At 43.0% G+C, this 18900-nt stretch overlaps 1 protein-coding gene across 1 annotated transcript in view; it reads right to left on the minus strand.

Moving 5' to 3' along the window:
- LOC148018430 (glucose-inhibited division family A protein) overlaps positions 1–18900 on the minus strand; it is a 172313-nt gene that overhangs the window by 24019 nt on the left and 129394 nt on the right. Inside the window, exons 9-11 of the mRNA XM_087661793.1 lie at positions 16182–16324; positions 9249–9415; positions 8926–9146 (exon numbers count right to left, since the gene is read on the minus strand). Coding sequence (XP_087517919.1) covers positions 8926–9146; positions 9249–9415; positions 16182–16324 — 531 coding nt within the window. The remainder of the gene's footprint in view (positions 1–8925; positions 9147–9248; positions 9416–16181; positions 16325–18900) is intronic.

Raw genomic sequence — 18900 nt, forward strand, 5'->3', positions numbered from 1 at the left:
ATCCTGAGAGTCCACAGAATCTGAAGCAACCTGAGCATAGGAACGATCCTAATGAACACCGATCTCTTCCGAAGTATGCTTGGTACGTTTACCCGCAGGCTGGATGTCGGGACCAGGGGGCATCTCTTCGTTGCACGGAACCATATCCTCAAGTTCCTCAGCATCATAATCCGGGCCAAGTGCTGCCACCATTTGGTCTATGAAATCCAGATCCAAACCAGCCATCGTGTATCACGATCTGATCTCGAAGGAGGACTGACCCTCTCTCGCCCGCTCTCTCTCTCTCCAGGCGCGTCACCACAAGATGCTCTTTGCAGGCACCCACCGGCAGCAGACCTTACGTAGGGCAGATGGGACAACAGCGAGAGCATACCGGGTTTCGGGATAGATGGCGCAGGTCCAGGCAACCTGGTGTGCAGCAAGCGACGACGCAGGTCCAGGCGACCTGGTGTGCAGCAGGCGATGGCGCAGGTCCAGGCCTCAACGGTACGCAGGTAAAGCAAACAGGCGACGGCTCTCTCTCCACGCGGATGTCTCGCGCAGGAAATGGGACGGCAGTGGATGGCGGGTCCCGTCCAACACGCAGCAGAGGGCGACGGGTAGGCAGAAGCGGGACGCAACGAGACGTGGGCAGAACAGAAGCGACGAGACGACGTCAGACAGGGCGCCGTGCAGGAAAACGCATCCGCGCGTCAGAAGGCATCAAACGCGCCATCGCTGTCTCTCTCTCTCTCTCTCTCTCTATATATATATATATATATATATATATATATATATATATATATATATATAGATATATATATATATATATATATATATAGCCTTGAAACTCACATGTCCGCCAATTCAGCTAAAGTAGGGCGAAGTAGTCATTGCCACCCCTGGTCAAGGGGCTGTCCCTCAAGTGGTCAAGGCAGCATAGCCTTAATCATAGTATTGGGGAAATAGATATGAGAAAAACCAGAGTTTTGGAATTCAACCAATTTTTGAAAATGGGGAAATGACGTCTCAAATTGTACACTAAAATAAATACGTTACTACATATGTACAAAATACATCAATGCCTACAACAACATGTACCTAAATTTCATACAAAACTTTGAGTTTTCATGTCATATGATCGAAATCATGATTCATTACACGTGTCACAAGTGAAGACTCAATGGCTAAGGCAACTAAGACTCAGTTTTCAAAATTTTAAACAACAAATTGAATTATAATTTATAACTCATGATTCTAAAGACTAACATCAAGAACGGTGAAACTAGATTGCATAATAAGCAAAATTAAGATACATGTAACTATGTCATGTGAATATTGAGTACTAGTAACGACTGAGTATCAACATCAATGAACAATCATGATATCATCATGTGTATGTGTAATGCCACTCATGATTGGTAACTGCAATGCCAAATTGACTTCTGAGATATCATGACTCCAATCTTCAAAGTCTATGAGTTATGATTCTAAGGATCCATACACCATCTCCTCATCTGACTCTGAGGATCTAGTTCAAGAAAATGAAGAAGAAGCCTCAAACTCTAGCTGTGCTACACAACTACGTATGGCCCTCACTCTAGTCACTCTAGCCCTTCTTTGTGCATGAGTCTCATATACTAGTGCCAATAGCTCCTCATAGAGCATAAAGTAGATATTCCACTCCTCCTATGGTATCTCCAGGATTTCACATGTCAAAAATAACAGATACACTGTGATACCATGCCAAAATAAGCAACAATGCAAAGAGATATTAGGGGCTTGCGATGAGTAACATGGAGTGTGTACGGCAAACACCGAGAAAGAAAAGAAACTCAGAAACACAATAAGAACACGATGATGATGCACTAAATCATGCTATGAGAAAAATAGTTGATACAATGGAGCTGAAGCTCAAAAGATAACTGCAGCATTCTGTCTGAATTAGATGGTAGCACCTATGGGAATCTGCATATTGAAGGGAGTGAAATGCAGTCCTTTGGATAGTGGGCTATTAAAGTAATCATTGGAAGTTGAAGAACAATTGTTGAGGAAGAGGGATCGCAATCCTCTCATGCCGTCTCAAAAATTTGATCACTAGTTGTCGAGGAGGCAAATTGCAAACCATTGGTGTTGGAGAGTGATCTGGGTAGTAAAATGCAAATTTAGAATGCCGGAGTTGTCAAACATAGGGAGAGCAACCTAGATGTTGACGTTAGGTAGATAATGATGACTGTGGATAATGGAGAATGAGTTGGGCTGCAAAAACGCAGGTCCCATCAGTCTCTGTGATAGATGAGTGACACCACATGATGAAGGAGCCAGGTTGTTAAAACACAAGTCCTAGCAGCCCCTGTGATAAATGAGTGATGAAATCATTGACACCAAGTGATGGAGATTGTCACCAGAGACTAGGATGCTGATACCAAGCCGGAGATGATAATGCCAAGCAAGCAGAAGACCTCCAAATTGAAAAATGTAGATAAAGATATAACATGAAGGAGAAGAATCCTGACGCCAAGCAGAGAATGGTGATGCCATGTGGAAGCTGCTCCAAACGTAAGTCCTAAAGTCACTTGAAGCAAAATAAGAAGGGTGAAGGCAACTACGAGCCACGAACCGCAATGTCCTCTTGAAGGGATGTGATGGTAGTGAAAGGGACTGGTGAGAGAAGGAAAGTGGAGGTGGTGACCAAAGAAGATGGTGAAGAATGACCGAGGGGAGTGATGAAGAATGAATGAAGACAGTCGTGAGGAATGAACAAAGTGACTGTGTATTTATAGACATGAATTGTCTAGGGTGACACACCACTGTGTGTGCGGCCACTGAAAAAGTGATCAAAATGTGGGCACCAACTGTTTTGGGCTATCAATGCAAAACCCTAAATAAATTGTGTAAATTGAAGAATTGGTTTCTCAACATTCCTCTTAGACCCAAAAAGGAATGAAGAAAGAGAAGCGAAGAGAGAGACGATAAAGAAGAGGATTTCGAAGATCCAAGATTTTACCTAAAAGATAACTTGTAGTAAGGAGCAGTAGATGGAATGAACTATAATACTTGATTCCAGCTTGGAAGAGAAGCCACTAGCTCAGTAACTCTATGCTAGAAGGAATTCGAAGGTCTTGTCACCAAGTCATAATTGAACCTCCAAGGCCTTGATCTAAGCTGTCTTTGAAGATCCTGGGTATCAATGGAAGAAATAATTGCTCGAGGATAATCATCCCAAAAGAGTAAATGGTGGGTGACGAACTTTATGATTAGTAGGTCCCTCTCCTAAGGGTGGAGGTGCAAGGGCCCCCTTTGAAGCTAAATAAGTAGAAGCCCCCTCTAAGGACAAAGAGAGTACATCCCTCTCTGAATCCCCCTCTATAAGAGATAGGGAATCCAAAAACTCATGGATCACAGACTCCGAATCATCTGATGACAAAGGAAGAGCTATTGGTCGTGTCGAAGAAGGTAGCTAGGGTATTGAAGATGTCGACGAACTCCCAGAGGTGGCCTCTCGAACTTCAGTAGTTAGGGGTGGGAAAAGGTGAGGCTCGTGTTGAGCCAAGGATGGGCAATAGTATTGCCTCTCAGTGGAGCAGACTATGGAGCCGAAGTAATATAAGGGGTTGAACAACCACTGTCTTACAAAGGAGCGGACTGCTGAGGAGATGGTATCCAACAATCACCGTCTCTTGGAGGAGCACATTGTAGAACCGCGGGTTGTCGAGATAGCATTCTTAAACCCTAAAAGTAGAAGCAACCTTCGTAGCGCATTGTGGTGGTCGTGAGAAGGCCATGGTACCAATCGATCCTCCTGTGGCTCGAAAGGGCTTAGTGCGCATTGGATGCGTCTTGTTGCCTTGAGTATAAAAATTTGAAAGCTGGTGCAGAATAAACTTTATGGCCCTAAAGGGAGAGGTGGCACAACGAGTGTCTGGGGGTAGACACATATACTCCAGCGATGTAGAGAGCAAAGGTCCAAGGCGGCAAGCATTAATAAGGGTTCTAGTAATACTGGAAGAGGAGCACCGAGTGGTTTATCCATCTGCCTGTGGAGAAGGTATAGTACCGGAGTGTCAACCTGTAAAAGGATGGGTGGGTGGAAGAAGAAGAGAAGGGCATCTCTGTCTCCTAGTGATGCAACGGAAATGAATGGGAAAATCAGTAGATCATGCCAAGTCCGCAACCTGTCTTTGCCTTCTCTGATGTAAAGGATCTTCATGGCTCAATGTGCATCTTTGGTTCTAATACCATGTAAAAAATAATAGGTATGCTTTGATACCATGTCAAAATAAGTGACAATGTAGAGAGACAATAGGTTTTGTGGAAGTAACACAGTGTGTGTATGGCAAACAATGAGAGATAAGAGAAACTCAAGAACATAAGAACGTGGTGATGGTAGATTGAATCATGTTATGAGAAGAAAAGCTGATACAACGGAGCCGAATCTCAAAAGATAACTGCACTATCCTGCCTAAACCAAATGGCAGCACCTGTGGGAATCTACACAATGAAGAGAGTGAAACACAGTTCTTTGGGCAGTGGGCTATGAAAGTAATTACTAGAAGGTGAAGAACAACTGTTGAGGGAGCGGCGGGGACTGCAGTCATTTAATGCCGTCAGAGATGTGAAAAATGATCACTAGCGGCGGTCAACGGAGCAAGGGCTCAGATGTCCTCTGTGACCGGGGTGTGGCCAGCAAGCTAGAAACACCTAAAACCTGCAAAAACAAGATTGTAAAGAGTGGAGGGCTGGCTGCCAATTTATAGAAAATTAGGGTTCTAGATCCTCTCCCACTTAACTTTCTTGATCCGCTCCTCGTTTTAGGGTTTTGGCTAAAATAAGCCTAAAATAAGCATGTTTTGGGGCTGTTTAAGTGGCTAAGTGCATTTCTTAGCACAACACACTAGACTGAAAAACACAAGTAAAGGTGTAGCCCAAAGGAGAAGGGTTCTGATGCCAAGCAAAGGATGGTGATGCTAGGTGGAAGATGCTTCAAATGCAAGGCCTAACGATGAAACAAAGCGCTTAAATTAGAAGAGGAAGGGTGAAGGCAGCCACGAGCCACAAATTGCAATGTGCTCCTGAAGGGGTGTGAGGGCAATGGAAGGAGTTGGTGAGAGAAGACAATAGTAGTGGAAATAGACCTTAATATCCCATGTGAAAGATCAATCTAGCCATTCAGTAATGAATTGTTACTTTACCAAATGGTGGTGGTGATCAAAGAAGGTAGTGAAGAATGACTGAAAGAAGTGATAAAGAATGAATGAAAAGAGTGGTGAAGAATAGGCATAAGCTGTCTAGGGTGATGCACCACTGTATAGGCGTCCACTAAAAAAGTAGCCAAAATGTAAATACCAACACTTTTTGGGCCTATCAGTACAAAACCCTAAATGAACTATGTAAATTGAAAAAGTGGTTTCTTAACACACATCTTCTCTATATCAATTTTGTCAAATTCACTTGTAAAGATAAACAAGACAATGATATGAAAAAAGTTTCAACATGTTTAATGTTCATACATATTACAATTTACAATCCAATTACAAGTAGTTACAAGGTTTAAAAAGTTACGTTACATATAATACAATTCATTACCTATGAGAGCTTAGGAAATAGAGCGGTTCTCTTAAGAAGCTGAAGATTGCAATGACAAAACACTAAGCGCTTTTAACTCTGCTATTGTGAGCTTGTTTCTCCTTTTGGTGTAAAGAGGGTTCGTATGCTCTAGTTCTTGTTGTAAGGCCTTGAATTACAATCTTACGATATCATACCAGTGACAATGCGTTCCTATTCAAATTTAAGAGATTGAGATTAGGCAATAGGCAAGCTACAAAATCAACATTTAAGTAGGCAATAGACTATAGAACCTAGATAATATAATGCATTAGATTATCAAAACATAAAAGTCACGACTTACATACCAAAGTAGGAGCACAATTGCAATATCTCCCACTAAGAGATGGGTTGAAGTTCCGTCTCTCAAAGCCGAGTAACCAAAATGACGAGAATATTTATGGAATGCTAATAAATCATCCTCTACTCTTCTAATCATATCTAGACCATTCCTTTTGAGATGCCTCATGTACTTCATGAAGTCCTACTCCAACTCCTTGCTAGTCCACTGCTCCTTATTGCACTAAAGGGAATGCAATATTTGCACGGAAACATGGATTTGATTTATGAAACCAATTCCATTATGCATTCTACGTTGCATGAATCTCATCAACTTTTGAGAGCAATGAATAATAGATAAAATAGATTACAATAATTATCAATGAGTCTTTAACAATTATCGATATTACATATGTAAAAGTTAAACAATAACTTATCTTGGGATAAAAAGTTACTGAAAAATAAATCCTTACCAATTTTATCCATATATTCATATAGAAGGCCCAAAGTACTCCCCTCTATATCAGTGATGCACAAGACAGTGTAAATAGAAGTAAGACTTTTTACTGATGTCTTTGTCTCAACCCATCAACTCTCATTTAAAAAGTTATGTCTAAAAGTAAAAGCTTTTGAAGACTCTCTCTCACTATATGTGAGTCATTCTTGACATGCGATGGTTCGTATCAAATTTGAGTGGATCCATATCAACCTCTCCAATGCAGTAAACATATAAGTATGTGAGCCATTTTTTACATGCAATGATTTGTATCAAATTTGGATGGATCCATATCAACCAATCAATATATAAGTATGTGAGTCATTCTTGATATGCAATGATTTGTATAAAATTTGGACGGATCCATGTCAATCTCTCCAATACAATAAGACATAAGTAAATCTACTGGTAGAGGGCTTCAATAGCTCAAGTGTGCTTTTGACTTCAAACATGAAGTGATAAATGACCTCCTTCTTCATAAATCTTACCATGCTTCTTGCTATCTTGAAGATGTTATCTATCTAAGATATTTGCCTAACATCTTCAATGAGCACAAGGCAATGTAATATATATAGAGTCTATACGATACTAGGAAACTTATCCTTAAGCATCTATCCCATGGATATATAAATGTTTTCATTATTTGTCACTATCTGCATCACATTTTGAACTCCTATGTCTGTGATGACCTATCGCACATATCCCATGGACATGCAAATGCTTCCATTATTTGTCACTACTTGTACTACATTTTTGACTCCTATTTTCATGATGACCTATCGCACCTGCTCCCATATGAAAGCTCTTGTGATGGTGAGATCTGAGACATAAGTATCACTGGCCTTAATGAACATGATCCTTTGTATGAAAATACCAGAATATTATATACATTGCTTTGATGCATATCCGACCATCCATCGCGTAAAATTGTGCATCCATATTTCACCTATGTCTTCTTCAAGGGCTCCAATTGAGCCTCCATAGATACCTTTTTCTTTCAAAGCTCTCATGTATATAATGCATTTGTGAAGGGCCCTTACTACTCAAACCCTGTGCGGCTCACTGCCTTGATTGTCTTCTTTTGTTGATATGTAGTGGCCACATTGAAAGAGATGCCATACCAAATGAATAAGCAAGTGAGCTCCCTAGTTGCCTTTGCAATAGCTTGCCTTTGAAGTCCTGCATGGACACTTGCACCATATAGTGAGCCCATTTATCCACCACCATTATAATATAGTAACAGAGTTCTTTTTGCACTAGGACTTGATATGGATACGGATTTACTTCTTTTTGATAGACTACTCGCATCTCCAATTGAGCTAGCGCTACTAGACCCACTAGGCTTATCTTCTCCCACTTGAGCTTCATTAGCTCTATGTGGTTTTGGATTAGAGGATTCATGCTCTTGTAGCACAATCCCCATATGTTTCTGGCACCAAAGATGGAGACTTACTATTACTTCTACTGGCACATTTGTGCAAGGCTCAATAACCTTGTTGGAGAGGCATGCTAAGTAGTCTTTCACGCGGGTTACAGTCCCCAATTTCTCCGATCCACAATAGTTGCATCGCCACTTTTTTGATCCACCGGAGCCCTCGTATCCCTTGATTGAAGTGATGTGCCTCCAAAATAGATTTGGAGCCATGATTAGAGCTTAGGAACTCTCGACTCTAGACTTTCAGCTTGGAAGAAAAAAAGGATGGAAGTTGAAAGAGATTTAAGTCTTAAGACTTAAGGTTAAGGGCTTAGGTAATCGAAAAGAAGTTAAAAACTTAAAAGAAGATTGAAGAAGAAAAAGAAAAAGGAGGATGATGATGATGATGATCGTGGTGGTGGTGGTGGTGGTGGTGGTGGAGGAAAAATACAAATAAAAGCGTGTAAGGTCATTCCCTTCATCAATATTGAAGATCTCTCAATCATGGTCAAAGAAAAGCTTCTGATATTTTGATGCATAACAATGCAAGTAAAGATAGAGGTAATGAAGCAAAATAAATCCTTGCAAGAAACAAAGATCTCGATGACAGATGAGCTCACACCCACCCAGCTTAAGGACATAAAACAAGAATTGGCCTGAGTATACGAAGATCAAAGATAGGGAAAATGGATCTTTTGATATATTATTATACTCCTATTTGGTAGGGATAGGTTGACCTTAGAGTTTAGTTTTACTTTTTCTTTTGTACTTGTCCAATTGATTATGACTAAGTGGAATGTGTGAATGGTGATTGATGTACTTGAGTTGTTCTATAGGTTAGTTTTGCAAGACAAGAAAAAGTCTCATCCCCCCTCCCCTAGAGGTGCTCTCTCTTCTGCCCCCTCCCTAATATACCTTCATTCTTGTCTTTCTTTATACTATACATATGCATGCCACAACACATTTTGCAAAATTAGAAAAATTATTACATCACCACAAGGAAAATGTAAGACAATTCTCAAATAATATTGTAGCCTTGGATATCAATCCATAGTTAACATGCACCCACTCAAGGGGATCAAATCACTAGAGGCAGCTCTTTCTAAAGCATCTATATGATATTGTGCAAAGATAAAAATTTTGAAGAGCATACCTTTTCAAGTAACATGTGCTCACGTACTATGAATCCCTCATACTTAACATCCACTTCAACGCACTCCTTTTCATGAAATGAGAGTAATGGGTTGCCATGACCATGTTTATCCAAAAGATTATAGTGTACACGAGGGCGCTTCAATATTAATTCCAAAGTGACTGACTCCCTTATAGCTTGACCAGAAAGTGATTCCAATTCAGGCCCCATTTGATCAGAGGCTATTCAACATAAATGACAGAGATCAGGCTGAGCAAGCATTTAATAAAAATCAAGAGATTCTCTACATAGAGACAACGCCATATCACAAAATCCAAAAATACCAGTAATTCTTGTGTTTCGCAATCGTCTCTTTTCTTGTTCTATATGAGATTGTTTCTCTTGATAGCACTGCCATCTTCTGCTATCGATCAGACCTAGCTCATGTGCCAGTGGTGTTAAACGACTATCAGCATTATCTGCCCGCAAAAGTAGCCTATGCTCGGACCGGCTGCTCAAAAATCACGACACTGCTTTAGTGGCAGATTTGCAAAAGAAAAAAACATTATTTTGACAGACTGAACCTGATAGTTAATTGCATAATCAATCATCTAACCACAGGGTGGAGAGAAGCTTGGCTGGCCAAAAGGCCATTTGTAAATATTTCTTTTCATTAATTCAAATCTGAGAGAGAGAGAGAGAGAGAGAGTATAGGAAATAAATCTGTGATTACAAATTTAAAGACTCTAAATCTCACGCTAATCTATCACATCAAGTGAAAACAACATCATGAATAATGCAGTACCAATAGAAGATAATGAATCTCTTGCAGTCACTCTATGCACAGCCAGGAAGACACCTAACATGGCTCCTGTTAAAGAAAAAGAACCCAGAGATGAAGACTAGCGAACTAACATCAGGACAGCTGTTTCATGAATGATTTTTTAAAAACAAAGCAAAAAAGGCTTCACTTGGATGCACATGTCACTTTTTTTTGGCACATAAATTATGAATGCCTTTACTTTTTGTAGACCCTACCCTGTTCTGCAGTCCCTAATTTAAGATATATTGCATCAATTTTGTACAAAATACCCGGAGCAAACAGTCTTCTAGGTACAATAAAGCATTGAACATTGAACATAAACTCAACTTTCGATTCAGAGTCTGAAATGTGAACACATCATGGCTTCCAATTAGTGATGCTCGTAGCCAACAGCATTTGACTACATTTAATTCCCAGAATGTTTCAGCACAAAAACTAAAAGCCACTTTTGTATCCATGTCCTTGGGCACAGTTGTGCAAAATTCCAAAGTGATCTGGGCAATCCATTCCTGATTTCAATAGCAGCTGAAGCCTGTGCTCTCTGTGCACAGATGTAAGCTATCCACTAGCTCCCATGCATGAGACCCAACGTCTTGAAGATCCTTGCTGCCTTTTTCCTCTCCAATAAACAATTAGTCTCATCAGTTCTTCACCTCAAAAAAGATCGTAAAGCTACAAAGAGAAAAACAACCCTTAAATCTTTCTCTAGCATAACAGAGCCAGAAGAGGGTCATTAAAAGGACACCCTTCCATCTTTCAAACCAGAAAACGGATCTGCAGCACATCAATGGCACCCTTCTTGCTCAAGTTGAGAGGAACCCTCGGAAAAAACCCATGAAACAAAATGAAGCAAACATAAACATTGCAGTGCTATGAAAATGGGTTGCACGGAAGGACCAAGGATTGCTTTGATGGGATGTTCTCTGTGGCTCCTTGAGGGTTGAAGCTTAAATGCTTTCCTAGCTGGCTAGGTGATGGTGGTGGGATAGATACTTCTATTACCTAGTTCTTGTTCGTTTGAGGTTGCATGAGGGTCTTGGTGATCAAAGATCAAAAGTTGTATCAATTGAAGTCATGTATAACTCTTCTTTCCCCAAGAGGATTAATCTTCTCATGAAAAAGAACTATAGGAAGAGGCACTTTATAGTCATGCAAAGCCTCAAAGGGAGAAACTCCAACACAAGAATGGGTAGAGTTATTATAGGCAAACTCACAAGCATTGATCCCATCCATTAAACAAAGAGAAGATTAAATCTAGGCCATGGATTTACCTTCTAAAGAGCAACTCTTTTGGGTGCTGGACCACAACTATTCTCACGACCTTACTGGCTCCACTAGTTGGAAGAAAACAACCAAATAAGGTAGATCTTGTTTAAGGTCCAAAGCTCCAAACCCTCCAAATAGTGTCTCTAATGGCCTACCATGGTCCATTGTCCATGTGAAGGGTCTTGTGGACTTGATCATGCAGCCTTACGTAACGCAAGAACTGGCACTCAAACTCGTAGAAGGTTGGCAATCGAGGTTGGGAGATGATGTATTGAATGAAATCAAAGTCTTTTGCAGGCAACTTATTCAAGAAGAATGTAACCTGATCATCATCTGACTTTGGAGAGTCAGTGGCGAACTTGGCAAGTAACTGCCTATAGTCAGCCAACTTGACTTTCAGATCATCCCCTTCCTTAAGAGAGAACTCTTGAAGCTCAAAGTCGAGATTGATACGCCAAGTATGATCACGAGCCGCATAGCGATCGAGAAGGTGACTCCAACGCTCTGACGCGAGCGAGAAGTGCTGCAACTAAGAGTGAAACTCAAGAAGTAATCCCTACATCAACTCAACATTGGCTATAGCATTGCGGACTCTCCATTGACGGATGTAGTCATGGTGAGCTAGTCGAGGGTCCGACATAGGCTCTAGACCAATGACGAGGTCCCAAAGACCCTGAGACTCAAGCACTTGTTGCATGAAATTTGACCAAGTAGTGAAATTTGACCCGTTAAAATGTGACTTATCCGTGAAGGCATTCTTGGCCGTTGCAACAGGAGTGGTAGTACTCAGAGATGGATAGTGTGAAAAAGTGTAGTGAGGGTAGGATGGGAGAGTGGAGTATACTTGGGAATCGGCCTAGAGTGCCCACCAAGCATGTTGGTAGTCTGCAAGGTGGATCCACAGGTAGGGATGGCCTGACTAGGCATACGCATGGTAGCCACATGAGGAACCCAAGGAGATGGGATGGGAACACGGGGAGCAGATGGGAATCCCTGCGTAGCTGTAACCCAAGGAGAGTGTGAAGACGCACCATAAGTTGAGGATGGAAACCCTGCATATGAGAGGTCATGGGAGAACTGAAGCTGGGGATAGTGAGGGGGATGCCCATCACAGTCAACCCAAGAGTGATGGGTGTGCTCATTTGCTGAAAGGTGAGAGGCACTGTGTTAAAGGGTGGCATTCCCCCTAACGAAGTACTATGGTGCAAAGAGGTAGAGAATGGGGTGGAGAAGGAAAAGGTGCTGGGAGCGGAGATGGTAGATCCAACCCCTAGGGTATGTGATGCAGATGTGGAGTATAATCCAAGATTTTGAAAAGATGATGAGAGATAATCAAGGTGTGATATAGAAGAGGGTGGGATGGAAGGGAAGTGAGAAGTGTGTGTAATATGCTCAAATAAAACAGAAGCTGTAGATGTACCTCAATTTTGTCTGCTGCGTGAGCCCCCTCTATTGAAGTTCACATACGTTGCCATCTGGATTCTGTACCTCAAAAGAAGAAACGGGTGAGGGTTTTGATTCATGCAACACAAAAGAATTGTACAAACCTGACATTGGACCTGGCGGAGATGATGAAGATGGATCCCTAGACGTTCCGAATGCCGTATGTCCTCCATGATCGGAGAGGTGGCCAATCTCACCAACTGGTCCGAATGTGGTAGCAAAACTGGTAGGAGAGGTGTAAACATCACCGTACTTGTTGCGATAGTACTCCTCAAAGTCCTCCTCTGTCATGTTAGTGAAATCTGGTAAAGGTGGAGTTTCGTCCTTCTCACTGAGTCCATAATGTCGTCTCAAGGCCTCCAATGATGGAGAAGCCTAATAAGACATCATAGGAACTCGAGAAGAAGGTGTTTGGGACATTGTGATTCGGTTATGAGTCATATTGTGTGCCTTGCACAAAGACTAGCTCTCAACAATATCCGCAGTATACTCTTTACAAGAGCACCGGCTCTGATACCATGTTAAGAAGACTGCTAGGGTTTGCACTGAGGACACACAGTGTATAACCACGACAGAAACACAAAGACGCAGACACAGACACAAAGAGCAAAACTCAAACTCTACACGCAAATCTCCAAACTCAAACCCTAGACGCAAAACTCAAAACTCAAAAACTCAAACACAAACAGAAGAAGGGAGAGAGAGAACACAACTTTGAAGTGAATGAATGCTGTAAATGAATGTAAGTGTACAGTGTGCTCAAGGGCAGTGTGACGTCCATCGAAAACGGATCCCAAGTCTATGACCACCACTCGGAGTGTAGGAGTGCTGAATAGTGAATGGCAGCAGGCTAGTCACCAAAACGCAACAGTCTGGAGGCTGGAAACTGGTAAATGCAGCAATGTACCACCGATCAAGGGCGGGAAACTGTGCACAGCCTCTGTAAACAGCAGGCTGAAACAGTGTTTGAGAGTGTCAAGGGCTGCAATGCTGAAAATGTAGGTTGGCTGACCCTGGAGATAATGGACAGCAGGCTGAACAGCAGTCTGGGACAGTTTGGAGCAGTCGCCAGCAGCTGAGAGCTGTCGCCTACAGCAATGGACAGGCTGAAGATGATGTGGCTGTAGTCGATGATGGCTGGACAATAGATGGAGGCAGGCTGCAGGCTGGAAACTGAGCGCCAACAGCAACAGAGGGTGTGTGGGCTGGTGTAACCTGCAAACAAGGATGATTACTGAATGGGGGCAACCTGTCTATTTATAGATGTGGAAGGGCGCCCCAAAAATTAGGGTTTCCGCCAAACTTTCTCGAACCACTCCCCGTTTTAGGGATTCCACTGAACTCTCTCGAACCGCTCCCCGTTTTAAGGTTTTACTCTAAAAGAGCATTTTTAGTGTGTTTTGGGGATGTTTAAGAGGCTAATCAACAAGTAATGCATATTTTAGCTCAACACCCCTGACTGGTAGAAGACTGAAAACAAGCAAGGGCAGCACTCTGAGATCTCCACAAAATGAGGTATCCATTGGAAGCGGTGTAAACATAGGTGGGAGTGAGGAGGGCAGGTAGGAACCAGCAAATGAATGACTGAGGGGATGAAGGGCTGCACTCACTGGGCTCCTATTTATAGGGGATTGGGGGTGCATTGACCTATTGCCAAAAAAAGCCATTAAATTAAATTAAATCAGTAATTTGTGCTTTTGGGGCTGGCTTAAAGAGCCTTAATTGTAGGTTTTATTAAACTCTAATTTTAGTGCCTCAACACTCATCATTGGTGCAACAATAAACATGGTTACACTAGTACCATATGCAAAAAGGTTCATACTATACCATACTATAGGCACCGTACCATACATAATAATACCATACAGTACCAACCTAATGGATACTTCTTTTTTTGGTCCGATCTGCACTTTGGGATGAGTTAAATAAATCTTATATTAACACGATTCTATCGTGGGATTTTGTTGTTTGAGATTCAAAAACTTCTCTACCTTTAAGTAGCCTTGAGAGAGAATAACGTATTGTTTGGCACTTGAACAAGCTTCCTACACCAGATTACTTGCAGACATAGTGGATTAAGGGGTATTGTCACAGACAGGAGCTGATTGCTAGTATCATTTCTTGATTCAGTTAGACTACAGGGTATAGCCATGCCATTCACATTCACAACGTGTCTACTCCAAACTCTAGGATAAGGATAGAGACTATTCATATAATCCATGGGACATGGGAGCATAGTTACTAGGAATGCCTCAAAACTCCACTTTTTTGCCATTTCAATATTTATGTTTCCATTTCTATTCCCTTTTTCTGTTTTTGCCTTTCTCATCCTTAAAGTCATTGGAAACTCCCTAAAACTCCAAATTTTGTTTCCATTCCCAGTTTTGTTTCTCTTTCCATCTCTGAGGTCCCCCTTCCCCATAACTATGCATGGGTAAGAGTGGAGGAAAAACTTAAAGAGAATGAGAAGGAGAGATGCTTTTATGTGAACACGGTACTCTAGCACCTTCTTTCACTTAGCACCACACATGGCCTCACACTATAGCCCACCACAATGATTGTTCACTAGATCATTTTATTATGATGTACTTGGGCAATCTACACTGTCTTTTTGCAATTTATTAGCATTTTTCTATCTTCAACAAATTAAGGGACAGAGGCGAGAAGATGGAGGTAGGATGAAGGGTAAAGAGCTGAAACCATGTGTATGGCAGCAATAGGGGAGATGTTCAGCTCTAAGGTCCAGCAGTTGCAGTCAGCAAGTGGAGACAAGGTACAAAGGTGAGGAGGGTGACTAGCGGCCGAAGAGGGAAAAGAGTCACAGTACCACAAGGTAGAGGCCTAAGTGAGCTCACCTCTTACAGTGATCCCCACAGAACAAAACTAAGACATGCCTTGAATGTTGATGCTCTTGGTAAGAAAAAGATGCTGGTGGCTCTGGCATTGGCACCATGAAGGAGCTTATGATATTGCATCAGTAACTTGGGATTTCCACTAGTAATACCAGCCAGAAGGTCCGAATGAGTATGCCTGATTTTAATGGAAACAGCAGGATGCTTGCAACTTGTTCACACTTACTTTTCATCAATATGCATGATTTTTGTTTTTATTTTTCTTTAAATAAACCTTAATCAAATTATGCTTGTGTTGCAAGTACTATCAAAAGCTGGACTGCCCAGACAATGCAACAACTGCCATGCTCAAGATTCTTTTCTAGGGTATCCTTTCATATAGCCTGTATTCATAAAGACTTCAGGATTCAAGAGACTTATTGAAAAGTCTTTTCCTTATTACATACATCACAGTCAGAACAAACTACAACAACCATTACTTATATATAAAACAAAATACAGCTATTTTTTCCATTCAACACAAACAGATTACTTCTTGGCATATGTATCTAAAACTAGGTGTGGACATGCTCCCCTAAAGAATGCACACATGTAATTGGCTTGCTTGATAACCATCAAGGATGGATTGAACATTCACCTTGCAAAATAACCCGAATCAGTAGTGATGCTGTGTATACATACTCAGTGGGATAGCTCTAAGCAAATCAAAGTAAAACAATTACATACTGGTAGTCCTAGGACTTAAAAACTCATTCACGTACAACTCCTATAGTAAAACACACATCAGAAAATCTATAAATCACCAAGTTTGGAACTTTACAAGATGTCCACATGACCTCCACAATGCTAAAAACGAGGCATGTAATTTGTAGGGGTATGTAAATTATCATCACCTTGTTAGCATACGGTAGGGCTCCCGTAAATCCTTCGTAACAAGATCATCGATCAAAGTTCCAATGAAGCTACTTTCTCTCTCTAGCACAACCAAGGATTTTCTCATTGCAAATCTAGCTGCATTGATTCCCGCAAGAAGGCCCTGTGAATCATTGCACATTTTACAAACATTAAAAGCCCCTCCGACAACATGCGAAGCCACTTTAAACTTACTACATGAACTGCCACCTGCAGTATCCACAGTAATTGTCAAACAAATACAAAATGCACACCAGCTGGCTATAAAGGTATTGTGAAGAACTTTGTGCAAACATGAGCAACATAATGCATCAACTAATTTCCTGCAGAGTAGACATGGTAAGCCCAAATAAAAGAATTTTTGACTCAGCTACACATCGCAGACCAGGAGTTGATATATGTATAGGAGAAAAAATAATGTACACGCTTGGTCCTAGATACTATGCCAGTAAGATAACATTTGCTACTGAACGGGCAGCGTTTACTGTGGACTAAAGGCCGCCTATGCCTAGTCGCCTACATTTTACTTTTGCTTATTGCCTGCACACTTGTGCACTGCAGATGGTGGCCACCCATCAATGTCACTTTATCTTTATTCTTTACATGAAAATAGAATGAGGAAAGGTAGCTCACACATTGTGACAGTTGGAAAATAGTCCCCCACAGTCTATACATTTTGCTTCCAGAAGAGACACCTTTAATGTTCCATAACGCTATCCTTGTGATAGAATAGAGCAGGGAAAGCTATTGCTGCAGTGCTTTCCCTTTGGCATTTGCAGTTTTACCAGCCTGAAATCACTCCATTTCACCGCAAATAACATCTATAAGGTCACCTCTTTGCAAACCAGCGATCAATGCATGGGGAGGAAACTGCTGTTGCTGAGCACAAAGAGCTTCCCTTGGTGGAAGAAACCTTCCCCGAGAATCAAACCACAAGGCAAAATCCGGAGAACTCTTCCCTCCTGCTCCAGATGCTGGAGGCCTGAAATAAAATCCCTTTGCCCTTCTTTTTGAAACATTTGAGTAACATTTTGTGAGGGGGCATGCATAGAAGCCAGGTGAGCGACCTTATGGTATCGAGCTCATGCCCGTCATGTCGCAAGCGCCCCTCCCCCCGTCACGTCTAATCCTTCCCGCGTTCTTCGGACGGCTCTTCGGCACTATCCTTCCCACGTTCTTCGCAGATGCAGTGACAGCTGCAAGAGTCCCAAAGGTACGGGTGGCAGTGAAAGAGGTCAAGAATATCCCACAGATCCTAGAGATTTGAGGCGGGCGGGCACTCCTTTAGGCAGCAAGTCATTGTGACGGGGCAGCCAGGGCAGTACCTGCACTGCCACAACTTTGGGCATCAGGCAGCAGGTTGCGCATTTCAAAGCCAAGGTGGCTCCGCTGACAGGCCCGCAGGTGGAAGCTGATGGCTTCACACGGGTCCAAAGACAACAGAGAGGGAGACGGCAGGGGGGCGCAGCCAGCGTCTCAAACCCAGCCTCGGCAGCAAGGAGCAAGTGGGCAAGCGATGCCCCCTCGGTAGAGCACTCCACAGCCCCCCCTTGCCCATCCCACCCGGTAGGACCACAACCCCCCACATCCACTACCCGCACTACAGACTACCTCTCCTAAGTCCCCACACCCACCTCCCCCCACATCCCATGCCAGCCCCCCCCCGCCCACTAACCCTAGCCCACAGCCCCCCATTTCCAAGGCCACCAGCCCCCCACCACACCCGCCATGTACCTCCGTCCATCCCACCATCCCTTGATCATCCTCCCCCCCCCCCCACCCCCCGTACCGAGCACCCCCTCTGATCCGCACCTGGTTCAGGTGATCCCCCCCAGACCCACCCCCCCCCCCCCTTCCCACAAGAGGTGATGAGCCACACATGCCTACATCCTTCTTGCACCAACTATCCTCCCCCTCCCATACAGCCACCAGCTCATCCACCCCTGCCGCCCGTCACACTTTCTCGAGACAGGCACACCTGTTGCCACAACAGTTCTTCCGCAGTGGCCCATGGTCCTACTTGAGAGTTGCGGAGCGCGGAGAGTTCCCACTACCTCTAGAGGTGGGGATCTTTATGGTTCGTAAGTCAAGGAGGGGCAAGGTCCATCTACTAACACCACCGGACCAAACTACGCCTTTTTTCTTCAGTCCTCTCACCTAGGGGAGTGGACGACGACACAAACAGAGGAAGAGTTGAAGAGTCAGGTGGCGGACCACACCTCCTTGTGGATGGGAGAAGAAGAACTAGCATTATTTGCACAGCAGTGGCCTAGTTGCATGATGGATATTAACTGGTAGACTGGTGCCGAGGTCCCTTACCTGAGCATTATCTTTCAAGCCCCTCCACAGTGGAGAGCTCCGAGGGATGTGATTGAGTGACCCCTGGCACAAGCCGCCCGTTTCTACCAGTGCACAGAGTCTCGACTCTCAGTATGGCTGAAGGATGCATTGATAGTACCACCTGGAACATCTATTACCCCTGTGGTCCGGCCAAGGGCCACCATGGGGGATTGGAGTTCGCCGTCCAGACCGGCAACAAAGAGTGCCTGCATGACTCATAGCTTCTCCTTTTCATCAGCAACCTCCACACCGAACAGATGTCTGTTCGGTCAGTCACAGGTTTCCCCACGAGCTTACACCTTGCATCCTGGAATGTGAATAGCCTCCACTACAATGGGGCATGTGGTTCCAGGAAATTGA

Source organism: Lygodium microphyllum, chromosome 21, assembly GCF_053477565.2.
Source record: "Lygodium microphyllum isolate KBCC chromosome 21, Lygodium_microphyllum_v1.1.10, whole genome shotgun sequence".
NCBI lineage: Eukaryota > Viridiplantae > Streptophyta > Polypodiopsida > Schizaeales > Lygodiaceae > Lygodium > Lygodium microphyllum.